Raw genomic sequence first — 15,793 nt, 5'->3', positions numbered from 1 at the left:
CCTCATATTCAAAGTAGCCAGTGCAAGTCATTGGGATATGAGGAAAACTGGGAGCAAAGTTTACTTGGGAGCACTAGGTATCACTCTCTCCGCAGTGATTCACCCTGCCAGGCGTTAGTACGGGCGTGCCTGTTGGTGCATGATCTCAGAAGACCAATGAGGGGCGGGTGTTAGCCAGTGAAGATGGGAGACTGCCTGTGATTTGGTCTACTTCGACAAGTGATTCTTCATTGACAAAAATCTTATTGTTTTTCAGTTGTATTCACTCCATGTTATGGAGCCCGTGAACACTTGTACATATAAATACTCCAAGAAATACAAACTGTATTGAGGGGGAGGGCCGGCCTTAGTGATGGTGTCAAGTGTTTTTGTCATTTCCAGTTTTAATGTTGCAAGTATTGTCCATTGTTTGTATTAGTTAAGTGATCTAAAAATGTGTATTTTATCTTCCGATTTGTAGGCCTCCTGTAAGGAGCGGTTACAGTGTCCCGAATACCCTCTGTAGAGCCTCTACCATGAATGGTGTATTTTCTTTATTAGAATGATGTACAATAACGCAAATTTGTAGATCAAAAGATCTGTTCTTGACCTAAACCTTTCACCCTGGCCTAGCACTCCCCTTGGCTGTCCTGGCCCTTGTATTGCAGCAACCCCTTGTGAATAAATGAGATGCTAGACTGCATCTATGCCTTGCCTATTCATAGGTCTTCAAAATGCTAGTCGGCTAGCTCTCACAGGGGTCGGTGAGTTGTCCCCCCCCCCCACCCCTCCCCTCCCCGACCTGGTCTGCTGCATCTTTAATGACAACATAAGCATCAGCAATAGCAACACATTATCATCATCAGCCACCTGGTCTGCTGCACCTTTAATGAAAACATAAGCATCAGCAATAGCAGCACATTATCATCATCAGCCACAGCATCATCCTTATCATCAATAGCCTCATCATCATCAGAATCACCATCAAGGGAGGTGGGACCCTGTCGGCTGCCATCAGACTGCTGTTGGCAGCCATCACTGTTGTTGGCAGCCAACCAGCCGGCAACCAAGCGCCAGAAGGAAGGGCGACAAGGCTGGGCAGCAGAGCAGTTAAGCACAGCAAATTTTGGGATTTTCCCTCAGTACAATCTCCAGCAGCCGGCCGACTGCGCTCAGAACTGGCCAACCAGCTCCTCCAAGCATATATAAATACTTTCAGTAATTATTCAGCAAGTCAAGTTATTCATTCAGTTCAGTTCATTCCCTCATCCATCATAGAAGTCATCGGTAGAGGTCATGTGAAAGGCTAAGGGTCACCCCTTTGGGGCTGACCTAGGGCTCAGTCATGTACAAGCATTAAAGCAACCTTTTTGTACCATATAAATACAAAAAAAAAACCTGACACCAATTCTCTCTCTCTCTTCTTCTCTCTCTTTTGTTTTAATCATTTTTAGCAAGGCTTCCATGCATGCAACATTGGTATCAGAGCATTGAAGTTCAACCCACTAAGCATAGTGCACCATTCCAACAAAAGAAAGAAGTAGGGTAGTACATGGAGTGCTCTACAAATAGGCAAAGCTAGAGGAAGCATTCTATGAGGGTATGTACTTAGAACCAATACATCATTAAGCTCTCATACCTATTCCGAAGGCCTAGCAACAGGCATGATCAGTTCCAGCAGGTGACCCACCGTTATGTTAATGGTAAGGGAAAAGCAAGCATGGGGACAACAGTGGAACAGATTCTCAGTTCTTTAGCAAGACTTGGAAGTGGAGATCACACGTGGAAGGTGTTCAGACAAAAATAAAAATATCAGTCAAAGTCAAAGTCAGTTAAAGTAGCGGGTCAAAGTCAAAGTTAGTAGAAGTCCAGGGAGGAAGAATGACAGAGTGTCCACCCCATTATCAAGTTTCGTAGGAGGGAATGTTATGTGCACACTCTTGCCATGGCTAATCTCCAGCATGAAGAGTCATAATCCTTGAAGCTATCTTCGAGAAAAATACACTGGCCGAGATTGAGGGAAGATGTGCTAAAAACTCCTGAAGAGACTGAGCTTCTTACGCAAGGACAAAGCGACCAAACGCTGGGCAAAATTGTGCATAAGCTTTAGGCGTCTTTGAAGCTATCTTCGAGAGAAATACACTGGCCCGAGACTGAGGGAAGGTGTGCTGAAAGCTCCTGAAGAGACTGAGCTTCTTTGCCTTGGGTTGAGAGCACAAGTATGGCTGTAAGTATGCACAGGCACAAGCCTAGGCACACATGCTTGACTTTTGATGATAATCTCTGGTTTATATCTGATGATTTATGGACTGAATATGCCTTGCCTTTTTATATGCTTCAAGGTGCCCAGTCGTAAAGCCTGTTGGCTGGTAGAAAGTGTCCACGACTGGCATTAATACCTAGTTGGCTGAATCTGGACATGGTCGGGCTCCTACAATTGATCACGACTAGCATAAGATGTTGGTCGGGTGGCTGCGAGATCTGGCGGATTGGGCCCAAGTCTACATGGACCTGGCCGACTAGAGCCCCAAGTCAAAGAACCTGGCCGACATGGTCTTGTAGGCATGGCAAGGAGTTGGCTACCCCTTGCAAGGCTAACCACCTCTTGGGGCTGGCTCCTTTCTATATTCAATGTACTTATATGCCCTACATGCATCTACTGCTATGGTTGACATCTACATGCCCTATATGATGAACACTTGCTAAATTCTCCACAGTGGGTTAAGAGGACTGACCCGACACTCTAAGGTTGGGAGACTGACCTACTTAGCTCGTACCTAACATGTCCCGGACTGGGCTCACAAAAGGGTCACGGCATATGACAAATAAATCTTAAAAGGTACTTCTTCTGTACCTGATTCTTGCATTGTTGACGAGCCAATTTGTCACCGTGTACTAGAGTGCATGGGTGCACGTGACATAAATACAAGAAAAACTTGACACCAATTATCTCCCTTGTGTCTTAATCATGTTTAATCAGCATCTTGTTCTTAATCAAGCTTAGGGTTGTGGATCAGTACAACAAGGCTTCCGTGCATGCAACATCAACGTTGGGTGCAAGAGAATAGTGATATGGAGGTATGAGGCTTGGACCTAAAACACCCTTTATATAGGGGCTGTAGACTTGGCCGACTTGTGAATAGGGCTGGTCATGTGTGCTTTTTCACCTTGAAAAGGTGTTCCCCATGGATGCCCTACACATGGGCCTTTGCCCATTGCCCATGGGCATTTTTGGGTGGCCAAAAGGGCTGCCTATAAGCTTGATATGCACTTTGGTGTGGTGTCACTGGTACCATAAGGAATGAGTTCATCAACACCGAGCTGTTAATTCTTGACGATTGGCAGGTGACTAGTGGCCCAATCAGTGCCCGAACTCTCTCTGTCTCACTGACTCATATAGTGGCATGACTCCCTATATCATCTCCATTGGAAGGGCCAACTCCTAAAGGTGTCTAACAAGACGCACTTGGGGTACACTGCAAACGTGTGCATTTGTGGGCTTAAATGGCGTTTCGCCTTGGTGTCCTTCCGGCGGGGAAACGTATCTTGCTGGCTGAAATGGCGCATTTTTGGCATTTCGGGCTTGTGAGAAACGTTTTGCATGAAGCGAAATGGCCATTTTAGGTGGCAGCAGGGCATGTGGCTCCAAGCTCCAAAAAAACCCCAAATGGGCATGCAATCTAGGACGCCCACCATACACTAGTTAAAAACGACCAAAAATGGGTTGGGATCTTTTTCGAAACGTGTCTCGTACGAAAATTTTAAAAAAAGCCCAAATTGGCATTGAAACGGCCGCAAGTGTGAGGAGAAAAAAAGCCCAAACCGCCTTGTTGTTTGCGCATCAACATGTGAGGAAAAAAAGCCCCAGTCGCTGTTGTTTTCTGTAGCGAAGTAAAAGCCCCATTTTTCAGCTCTTATTTCCTTTCTTTCTTCCACTCCCTCTGCACTTCAAATCCTCCCCTTTTCTTTCCATAGCCTTTGCATTGTTGCACAGTGCACATTCTCTCCTTTTCTTTTTGTGTTTGCCCCTTTTCTTTTCCATCTCCATTTTTGCATGCATTTCTTTTCTTTGTCACTTTCATGGCATCTAGGCAGCCACATCTTGAGAGAGAGAATGAGAAGGAATTCACCCAAAGTGACTATTGGTGGCAGCAGGTGGATATTGTTAATAAATATGACTCCAAGAGAGGTGGGGCAAAAAGATTTCGTTGCCAACATTGTGGTTTCCGAAAGAGGTGGCTGTCAAAAGCGAGTTGAAGCCCATTTGCCTTGCCAAGGTTTGGCATAGGTAAATGCAAGAAGATTGCTCCAGCATATGCACAAAGAATGGAACGGGAAGCTTCACTTCTTCCCCCTCCACCAAATACTCGGCGCAAGGAGCATGTGGGTTGACTACCATGAGTATATAACATGCACATTCCTAAAAGGTGAATTTGGGCATGTTCCTGGATTCATCTAGGTATATAATTCAGCCGTATTAGCAGACATGCAGATTTCACATTGTGAAGTTTTCGTCCGAGTTGCGGCTAGTTGATATTGTGCTTATTCTTTCTATCTTTAGCGATGCATTTGCCCTATCAACTACTTATTTGCTGTACTAATTCTTTCTATTTGCTATTTCCCTCAGTGCTAGTCTTCATTATGGTTGAGTTTGCCTTGCATCTCCGGAGGTTTGACAGAAACTCAGTACGAAGGGCTTTGTGTGAACATATGCTCTTATGTGTGTGTGTGTGTGAGAGAGAGAGAGAGCATATCTTGATACAGAGTTCTACACCCACTATTGGGCACTGATGACATTAGTGGGGATGTTGTAGTATCTAGTCCATACTATGCATAATGGAGTTGATAGTTATATAGTCTTGTGGATTGACTACCATGAGTATATAATATGCACATTCCTAAAAGGTGAATTTGGGCATGTTCCTGGATTCATCTAGGTATATATATATACAATAAGTGCTCCAACTTAGCATTCAGCTTGTCGTGGAACTCTTGTAAGTGCTACATCTGGCCATCCATCCACTTCTTTTCATGTTGCATCGTCTCTTGGGAGTGGTGGAAGCTCATTTGATATGCCTACACATGCTCCTCCCAAAGGAAAGGCTAGGCAGTCCACTCTTCACACAGCATGGCATCCACAAAGAAAGGCGCATGATGGCATGCCCTGATTGGGAGTCGTATAGGCAAGTACTTGGGCAGCTTTGGTATGCTACTTCTACACAAGATGAGTTTTGGTCTTCTGTAGAGCATCTTCTCAAGTTATGTTGGCCGATTGTTAAGGGTTTGAAGCATGTGAATGGAGATGTACCTTACATTGGGAAGATTTATGAGGCCATGGATCAGATGGTTGAGAACATCCGTTTGATAGAGATTGATGCAAATAGAAGACAAGAGTTGGAGGATCTTGTAGTGAGTAGATGGAACTAATATAATTCTCCACTATATACAGTTGCCTATGTGCTTGATCCAGAGTTTCAACACAAGGGGAGACAGCAACAGGCAGATGGTGAGGTGGTACGTGGTTGGAATGCCACTTTACAAAGGTTGGTTGGTACTCAAGAGCAAAGACGTAAGGTGAAGGATCAACTTGCAAACTAACGCAACAAAGAGGGAATGTTTTGTAAAGCTTTTATAGCTTTATTAACATGATTAAGACTTAATTAATGAACATAAGACAAATACTGCAGGAAAGACTGAGTTGTTTGCATCGAGACAGAGGCCTTTCCTAAATAGAGGCCGAAAGGGTACAAGTGAAGAGACACATCCTTGGGAAGGGGTGTGGCTCTTGAATCAATGGTTATGTCCTTTGGACTTAGGAGTGTGTCCATTAATGAATAGACATGTCCTTTGATAGTGACCCGTGTAAGGGTGTGACCCTTGACAGGTGTCCTTTCAGTTGATAAGAGATTAAGGAGTAATTAAGGAGAGATAAGAGAGTTAATCATAATCGTGACATTTCCTTCCACTTAAAATAAGACTCTGGCTAAGAAGAGATGGTTGTCTTTGAAAGAATTCCCGAAGAAGTTCTGAATATTCTTGTAAGTCTTCATCATTTTACCAAGTTGAGTCGGAATCATCAAGATCTCTCCATTTAACCAAAAATTTTGTAGTGAGCTTCTGTCGTGTTTCTTTCTGTCTGACATCAAGAATTGTCTCTGGAATTAAGAGTATGTGTTTATCTTCGATTTCTGGAACATAAGCCAAAATATCTAAAACTGGAAAATCACCGTCCACAAACTTCTTGAGCCAAGAAATATGGAAAGTTGGATGAATTCTACCCCAAGAAGGTGGTAACTCCAACTTATAACTGAGAGATGAGTTCTTCTTAATAATACGAAAGGGTCCATAATATCTTGGGCGAAGCTTTGGGAAGATTGTTTTCACTGTCTTGTATCGATGAGGAACAATATATAATAATACCAAGTCTCCTTCTTGAAATTCAATGTGACGATGACGCTTATTAGCTGTGCGCTGATATTTCTCTTGGATGCTGACCATCTTATCCTTAATCTGTGATAAAATATCTTGCATTTCTTGAATGAGTTGGTTTGCTCAAGACACTTTATGTTGAAGAACAAAGTTGGCAGGAATAAGGGGAGTATGGCCATAAGCTGCTTGAAAAGGTGTCATTCCAATACTTGAATGATAAGAATTATTATAAGCAAATTCCACCAAAGGTAAATATTCTTCCCATGAAGCTAATCGAGACTGAACATAATGACGCAACATTTCTTCCAGAATCTAATTAACTCGTTCCGTTTGTCCATCTGTCTGTGGATGATAAGTAGAGCTAAAGAGTAAATTTGTACCAAGAGACTTGAATATCGAAGTCCAAAAATGTCCTGTAAACTTTGGATCTTGATCAGAAACTATAGATTTTGACAATCCATGAAGTTTGAAGATATACTGTATGAACAGTACTGTAATATCTGAAGCTTGGGCTGCTTTCTTGCACGGAATGAAATGTGCCATTTTAGAAAATCTGTCAACCACCACAAGAATCTATGTATTGCCTTCAAAAGAACGTGGCAATGAAGTGATAAAATCCAAACTAATACTTTCCCAGTGTTCATTGGAAACTGGAAGTGGTTGAAGAAGACCAGCTGGAACTTGTCTGCTAGCTTTCATTCGTTGGCACGAGAGACATGCTGTAACAAACTTAGTAACATCTTGCTTCATTTGAGGCCAACAGTATGTAGTTGTCAAGAGATAATATGTCTTGTTGATGCCTAGGTGTGCAGCATAAGTGACCTCGTGATGTTCTTTTACCAATACTCTTCAAACATGAGTATCATGAGGTACACAAATACGGTCCTGATAATATAATAAACTATCCACTATTGTATATGCTCCATAAATCTTCAAGTCGGAAGGAGTTGCATTCTGAGAATTGAGAATTCGAAATGCATTTCCAAAATCACGATCTTTTGAATAACGGTCCTTGAAACTTTGAGGTATATCCATTTCAACTGTAGAAATAGCCAAGACTGTTGCGGCGGCATACGATTGAGGGCATCCGCAACCACATTGGTAAGACCAGGAACATACTCAATTGTCATATGAAAATTGGCTAAGAATTCGACCCAATGCGCTTGCCTAGCATTCATAACTGGCTGCGTGAAGATATATTTCAAAGAATGATGATCTATTTTCACCATTGAATCCGCACCAAGAAGATAATGTTTCCATGCACGATAGGCATGAACAATAGCTAAAAATTCCTTGTCATATACTGGGTATCTTTCTTGAATTGCAGAGTGCTTATGATTGTCAAACGCAATAGCACGTCCTTGTTGCATCAAGACGGCACTAGTGGCAATATCAGAAGCATCCGTGTAAACATCAAAGGGGAGAGTAGAGTCAGGAATAGCCATGATAGGAGTTGTTGTCAAAGCTGTCTTTAAATTTTTAAAAGCTTGTGTTGTGGCTTTAGTCCATTTGAATGCAGAAGCGGACTTTAGAAGTTCTGTGAGAGGAGCAACTATTTCGGAAAATTGATGAACCTTTGTGTGATAGAAGTTGGCAAGTCCCAAAAAAGAACGAACATCATGGATGTTTGTGGGAGTTGGCCAATTGACAATAACCTGTATTTTCTTTGGATCCACGGAAATACCATCTGCTGAAACAATATGTCCAAGGTACTCCAAGGATGTCTTGAAGAATTCACTTTTGCCTGGATTAATATAAAGAGCATTGTCACAAAGCACCTGGAAAACGATCTTAAGATGTGCCTTGTGTTCTTCCTTATTACGACTGAACACCAAGATGTCGTCAAGATAGATAATGACGAACTTGTCCAGAAAAGGACGAAAAAGATCATTCATCAGACTCATAAATGTTGCAGGGACATTGGTTAACCCGAATGGCATGACCAGGTACTCGTAATGGCCATATTTTGTGCGAAAAGCTGTCTTATATTCATCACTTTCGCGAATGTGAATCTGATGACATCCAGACTTAAGATCAATTTTGGAGAAGACCTTTGCATGGAGCAATTGATCAAACAATTCATCAATGCACGGAAGAGGATACTTATTCTTGATAGTCAACTTATTAAGGACACGATAGTCGATGCAAAGGTGCATAGACTTATCCTTCTTTTTCACCAAAAGTACTGGAGTTCCAAAAGGGCTTTTGCTTGGTTGAATATGTCCTTTCTCCAAAAGTTCAGTAAGTTGTCACTGTATCTCTTGAGATTCCATAAAAGAAACTCGATATGGAGCACGAGTAGATGGAGCACTGCTAGGAAGGATATCAATAGCATGGTCGATTGGTCGCCGAGGTGGGAGAACCGCAGGAAGCTCCTGAGGAAAAGATCCAAGTATGGAGCAAAGAAAGGTTGCCTGAGGTACATCACCTTTGTATCTATGTCCTCGGGAGGATTGTTGGTTGAATAGACCATTAAAAGTGCTGAGAAACAACCACTCTTGCGGACCCACCGTTTCACTTGAAGAGCTGAAAGGGTTGGTGTAGAAGGTTGGTCTCTGATTCCTTCGAGTGCCACAAGCATATCATTTTGAGCAAATTGTATGGAATGGTTCCGGAAACTGATCAGGGGATCATATTGATACAACCATTCTTGACCAATCATATTGATACAACCATTCTTGACCAAGGATCATATCATAATGTGCCAAATTTATGACTTGGAAATCCAATTTGTCACGATAGTGCTGAATTCGAAAGGAGAGGTGTTTGACAGTGGTGTTACATACGGATGTGGAACCATCGGCAAGCTCTACTTCATAAATAACAGCACTTGGAGAAGTCTAAATCTTCAATCTCTGAGTCAAGGTGGTTCCCACAAAGTTATGAGAACACCCACTGTCAATGAGCACCTGAATAGGGTGACTGGAAATAGAACCTTGAAGAACCAAAACCTGAGTAGACCGCTAGGGCAACGGTGAAGAGACAGCTTGTGCTGTGGCAGTAGCGGTAATCACTCAAGCATGTGCAATAGCATGGTGATTAACTGCACGCTTTCCTTTGTCAGCAACTAGGGGTTTCTCCTTGGAAGTGGAGGGTTCAGCATTAGAATTCTGTCGATAGGTTGGTCTTTTGGGGCACTCAAACCAACGATGAGGTCCATTACAAATTGTGCACAATCCTGTCTTTTGTTGATCCCATCCAGAAGGAACAGTGGAAGGACGAGGATTGTGAGATTGGTCACGTCCTTGGTCCAGTCCACGATCCGAACACGTGGTTGGAAGGATTGAGAATGTTGGAACCGAAAAGAGGACGATCCTTCTGATCGGCGAGGGTGTTGAGAATTATTCCATTGGGGATTAGGCCGGGAGGTAGAAGTGCCAGAAGATTCTCTAAGACTATCTCGGGTCATACGAGATCCATTGGCTTTCTGAAAGGCATTAGCTCAACCAGAAGAGGCCAAATTTCGAGAATTAATGTCTGCAACGCGCTCGGCGTATCGTATGGCATCGGCAAGATCGACAGGGTTATATTTCTGAACATCGGCACGCAGTGTGGGGTTAAGATCTTCAACGAAGGCATGAAGTTCGTCCGCCGGGGACAAAGAGTCAATCTCCAGTATCAAGTTGGTGAACTAGGAGATATAAGAGGCCAAGGAACTAGTTTGGTCCAAATGGCGTAAGCGAGTACGGGCTTGGAAATCCGGATTGGCAGGTATGAACTGCTTATTACGGAGGACCCGCTCGAATTTTTCCCACATTGTAACCGATTTTTCGGCGTGCTGTCGTCGTTGCCACCACAATAAAGCAGTGTCTTTGAGGAGAGATACTGCAAAAATCACCTTTTTGGAATCAGAAAAGTTCATGGTTTCAAAGTATAACCGCAGTTTGTAGAGCCATTAGTCTAAGATGTGCTTATTGCGTTGACCACCATAAGGGTCAGGGAGTTTAATTTCCAATTTCTTTGTTTTACTAGCTTGTAAAAGACAATAAAGAGTTTTAAGGTCGTCACCTTCTACCTCGGAAGCAATGACGTCTGCGTCTGCTGATACTGTTGCTGAAACATCTGCTGCTGGTACGGAACTTGTGTAGCAGTGGCGATCTATGTGGAGCTGCTGGATCTACGAAGCCAAGGATTCCATAGACTCCTGGAGTTGCTGTTGGAACTGCTGCTGAAGTTGCTGCAAAGCTAGTTGCCATTCTGGAGGGGCTCGTATGTCAACAGGCTCTGCCATGAGAGAAGATGTTGATGTAGAGGCTTCAGGGTGACGAGGCTCTGGGGTTTTTGCTATTGATGATGCCGCTGGGCTCTAGTAAGAACCATTGGCTGGAGGGTGCGGCATCTGGAAATCCCGAGAGGAGAGGCTACGTACTGGTGAAGCGGCTATAGACCATCCAGTATAGTAAGGGCGATCCTTTGGGACTGGGCTCGCACGAGAGTTTGCTACTGGAGAAGAAGGTACAGGAGTAGGGGCAGCTATTGGTGTCAAGGATGTATACTTTGGTGTAGAGGGGTGCACCGTGAATGAAGATGGATAAATGTTCTCAGAATAGGTGCAATATTCGTGAAAAATGATGCTACACTCGGGGAGGATAGCGCCCAGATAAGGATGACGCTTGAGTATAAAACAGTAATGATCCAAATCCTGTGTAGAAGTATGAACACCGATCACCCACACGTCGAATTCTCGGAGGTGAGAAGTCGGTGTGGCTATCTGAATACGGTAATGAGTGGGCTGGAAAAAGGGGGGCACACTCACTGGAATAGGGACTGATACTGGTGGCGAAACACGAGTAGGAGAGGGCACTATGGACTGAGAGGGTGTATCCTGTAAATAACTGAAATCATAGGTTTCCTCTGCCATAAGTCGTCGGAGAAGAGGGTAATGTGTGTCCACGTGATCTGAGAGGTGCTCTTGAACCCGTAAAAAGTGATATTGGCCCCGGATGAGTGGAGAGCCCGCAACAGAATGAAATGGTGGGTTTCTGATATGTTCATACTCCACATTATGTGAGAATTTTATGCCCAAGAAAATGGAAAAATCACACCTGAAGAAGATTGCCATAATGAATTTTGCTGCTGTAGGAGAAGCACCAAGGAGATGGTGGCCGGCAATCCAACAAAAATCTGCAATTGCAAGCGGCTGGTCCAAGCAACGGGAGTGGACAGCAGGCAACAAATGATGAAGGGGGCTGAGGAGTACTGAATCCGTGGAGAAGAGGGATGACTGCAGGCTGGCGCTCGTTGAACCAACTGTGTGCAAGGTGGCTGGAAACTGCAAGAGGACGGCCGTTGGCACCGATTCGTGAGGCAGGTGGCGCCGATTCGTGAGGGGGCCGTTTATTATGTTTTTTTTTGTTTGTATACGTGGCAATTAAAGCCTAAGGGGCATAACCCTTTGGGTAAGTAATAATGTAGGATTGCCCTGTTTTTTTTTAAATTAATTAAAAAAAATCAGTAGTCAAACGGCGCTTCTCAATGGCGGAAACCTCCACGAAGGGGTGTGTTTCTCATTTGTAGGCCGACTAGGGAGGGATCGACGAAGGGATGCGATTGTTCATGTGCCTATCCATGAAGGAGTGCCGGCTGAAGAGGTAAGTCTCCTGATTGAAGGCTGTTTTTGTTTATCTTGCCTTTATTCAAGAGTGTCCTGCATATGGTTGGCCCAAACTTAATCAATAAAAATTGGGAATTGGGGGCTGAATTTGATGGGGCATTCTCTCTTGCTCTTCCATTCAACACTTGCTACACCCAATTTTAAGGTTTGGGCGGACTAATTTTAGGGTTAGGGTTAGGACTGATTTTAGGGTTAGGGTTAGGGTTTGGGCATGTCACAGGGCGGAAAAAGTTTGCTCTGATACCACTGTAAAGCTTTTATAGCTTTATTAACATGATTAAGACTTAATTAATGAACATAAGACAAATACTGCAGGAAAGACTGAGTTGTTTGTCCTTTCTTAAATAGAAGCCATATCGAGGTGTGGCTCTTGAATCAATGGTTATGTCCTTTGGACTTAGGGGTGTGTCTTTTAATGAATAGACATGTCCTTTGATAGTGACTCATGTGTAAGGGTGTGACCCTTCATAGGTGTCCTTTCAGTTAATAAGGGATTAAGGAGTAATTAAGGAGAGATTACGAGAGTTAGTCACAATGGTGACATGTTTGGATGAAGTGACGCACAACATGATAGGTTGGAAGCTGAAATTTAAACCTTTATTTAAATCTATGTCATATGAACCTTTATTGGGGATGTTTGAAGTGTAATTGTGGTTTTTCAAATTTTCATGTTATAGGTTTTGTGTTGGTGTTGTCACTTGGTAGGAAGACTATGGTGCAGAAATGCCAGAGCTTTAGCACCTGGCCCATTGGTATTTTGGGGCAGGTATACTCTTCATCAGCTTTGGAGCGTTTATGAAGTACCTTTGGTCACATACACTCAAAGAAGAGGAATCGCCTTGGGAGCAAGAAAGCAGATGAGCTCGTCTTTGTTAATGCAAACTTGCATTTGCTAACAAAGATGAAGCATGAGTACACACATAATAAGTACATTGGCTTTCACATATCAGAGGTAGACACGGGCTCCATCATTGGTAATGTAGTTGAGGAGGCAGGGCGATGGTCAAACACATGAAGATGGCATGGAAGAAGCTCCACTAGAGGAGGAGCATGAGGACGAGCTTTAGGAGGATGAGGCTATTTCTATAGCATAGAAGAGTCTTGAGGAGTCAGGACTCAAGACTCTAGAGAGTAGCTTCCTTTTGGCATTTGATTTTACACTTTTTTGTAATGACTTGGTTTTGAGGCTTAACTCATTGATGATTGAGTGATGGGTTTAGCTTATTTTGTGATTATTGCAAGTTCTAAATGGTTTGATTTCTCATGCAACTTTAAAGTTTTAAATTGTGAAGTTTGAAATCATAAATGTAGAGTGTAGTATGTACAATACAAACTCTAGATTTTACTTCTTTAGCACATGTTTTACATTATAGTATTATACATGTGGCCTCTCAACTTAGTGACTTTCCCTTCCGTTTTTGTTTCCCCGTTTCTCGTAACTATGGGTACAATATCAAAGGCCTTGTGTAAGTCCACAAAGCAGCAATAGACCTTCGGCCCCCTCAACTGAGCCTCCTCAACAATGGCTCTTAGTATCCCAGGTAGATTAGGTCCTTCATAAACGTGCTTGGCCCCTAGCTTTGTGCCCATGTCTCTGCAAAGGCGGTGACCTTGGACTCTAGTACTGACCCGTAGAGTTTGGCCAATGTGTGTGCAATCATGATGGTGTGGTGATTGTTTGGATCTAATGGTGGGTCCTTGGCCTCATGGATCGGCACAATGTTGTTACTAGATCATGAGTGTGGACTTGGCAAAGGGATATGGTCAGAGAGACCGTTTTGATCCCTTATAGAATCTATAAAGGGACAGGGTTATTGAATAATCCGACAAGTAGAGATGCACTAGGTAGAGTACATCCACACCTGTGATTGGAGAAAATGGTGTTGTGAGATATGAGAGTGGTTAAGTATTAACAAAGGATTAGTGATGTCAAAGATTTGGGGCAGGAATCAGCATGGATGAACTGTGTGTGTGCCGTGCAGATCAGCCATGGGCAGCCCTGCCAGGTACAGAATGCGTGGCCAGTGCAAGCCCATGTGAAAGGGATCTTTTGATCCCATTTAACAGATTTTTTGGTCTATATGATTCAGTGCACAACAATGTTGCTTAGAAATGCTTTGACGAGAGAATCGGACACTTAAGGAAACGTGTTGTGTGCACTCTCAATATGTATGGCACTGGTATTTTTAATATGCATCTTGTTATTTCAGTAGTCTCAGCACATATTTGTACTCCTTGTTCATGTTTTAACACAATGTGATCTTAATTTGATAGTGATCTGACACTCTTTAGTGTGATTTTGTTGGTATTTTATTAAGGAGTTTTATAGCTTAAACCTTTATGCTTTCATTACAAAAATCAGCTGATAATGTGCATAGGTTGGATTACAATCAGGTAACGTCAAAGATGGGAGTGGCTGAAAAGCGTGTACAGCCAAGTCTTTGGATCCAAATTTTGCAAGTAGCTGTGGCAATGCTGGTAATGGACACATGGCAGTACTTCGTGCACCGCTACATGCACGTAAACAGGTTCTTGTATCGTCATGTGCATTCTCAGCATCATAGGCTGGTGGTTCCTTATGCAATCGGGGCTCTGTACAACCATCCTCTAGAAGGCTTATTGCTTGACACTGTAGGAGGTGCCTTTTCGTTCCTATTTTCCGGAATGACACCACGGACATCTATCTTCTTCTTTTCTTTCGCAGTGATCAAAACTGTAGATGATCACTGTGGGCTAAGATTGCCAGGTAACCCATTCCACTTGCTTTTTAGGAATAATACGGCATACCATGATATTCATCACCAACTTCATGGCACTAAGTACAACTTCTCTCAGCCCTTTTTTATCATGTGGGACAAATTTCTTGGCACATACATGCCATACACTCTGGTTAAACGATCAGATGGTGGTTTTGAAGCCAGACCAGTAAAAGGGGAAACCACCTAAATGTGTCTTATGCAGTATCTGGTTTTTTGTTGCTGCAACAGTATGCGAAGATCCGAAATATAGTTGAGTTTGGCACACCTTCGCATGCTCATGGTTTTGCAGTGACTACATGTATTCTAGAGATATGATCATGTAGCAAAATGGCATCCAATAATTTTATTCTTTTTGTGAAGATGCAGGCTTGGCGATCATATGTATGTGTGCATGTATATATGGCTTGCATTTTTATTTGCTCTCAAGTTAGTTATCGTCATGTTGAGTATGTTAGCTTTATGACATTGGGACGGATTCTTCTTTTGAGGGTTGCTTGTCCATGCCATTGCTTCAAAGCAGGTTCTAGCATGGTTGTGACACCACAATTCATTCTTAGAAAAAGTTGAATTATTTTGATCTTTTAAAAAACCACATAAGGTTTCCTTCTCTCGGAATCTTGGGTTAAAGGGGATGGCTTTCTTGAGAAGCACACAAGAAGACATACACGAAGTGATATGCTCATGATGTAAATTGAGTAGTCAGAGGCATGGGGGTCTCTAAGTACATAGATCTGGAGAATAATGCCTTAAGAGATTGAGTGTGGATATACACACAAGAAGAAAATGGTGTGCTCATGATTGGGGGGGGGGGAGGGGGGGGGGGGGTGTTGTGGTGGTTGAGGAAGGGGCGATTATGGTGGGACTTTGTAGTTTTTGGTCCTTTCTCCGCATGGCAATGTTTATGCGGTCCTTCGCCTTGTCCCCATGGCAATATTTTTGCCCACGTATCACAGGTGTGATGTTAAATATGCGTCTTTCCTGTTCCATGAGAGACTAGAGTTACGTTGCCATT

General features: G+C 43.0%; 1 protein-coding gene across 2 annotated transcripts in view; it reads left to right on the top strand.

Annotated features, from left to right (window-relative positions):
• Positions 1–15,322, top strand: part of LOC147610716 (sphinganine C4-monooxygenase 1-like) — a 72,068-nt gene extending 56,746 nt beyond the window's left edge. The window contains exon 3 of one of the 2 annotated variants that reach the window (XM_086785182.1): positions 14,417–15,322. In XM_086785182.1, coding sequence (XP_086641308.1) covers positions 14,417–14,968 — 552 coding nt within the window. In that variant the 3' untranslated portion in view covers positions 14,969–15,322. Of the gene's footprint in view, positions 1–14,400 lie in introns of both variants that reach the window. The other variant, XM_086785183.1, reaches the window with a different exon arrangement.
• The last annotated feature ends 471 nt before the right edge of the window (positions 15,323–15,793 follow it).

Source organism: Cibotium barometz, chromosome 48, assembly GCF_041138505.1.
Source record: "Cibotium barometz isolate CiBa-2024 chromosome 48, ASM4113850v1, whole genome shotgun sequence".
Classification (NCBI taxonomy): domain Eukaryota; kingdom Viridiplantae; phylum Streptophyta; class Polypodiopsida; order Cyatheales; family Cibotiaceae; genus Cibotium; species Cibotium barometz.
The sequence above is the reverse complement of the archived record's forward strand: the minus strand, read 5'-3'. Positions and strand labels throughout refer to the sequence as shown.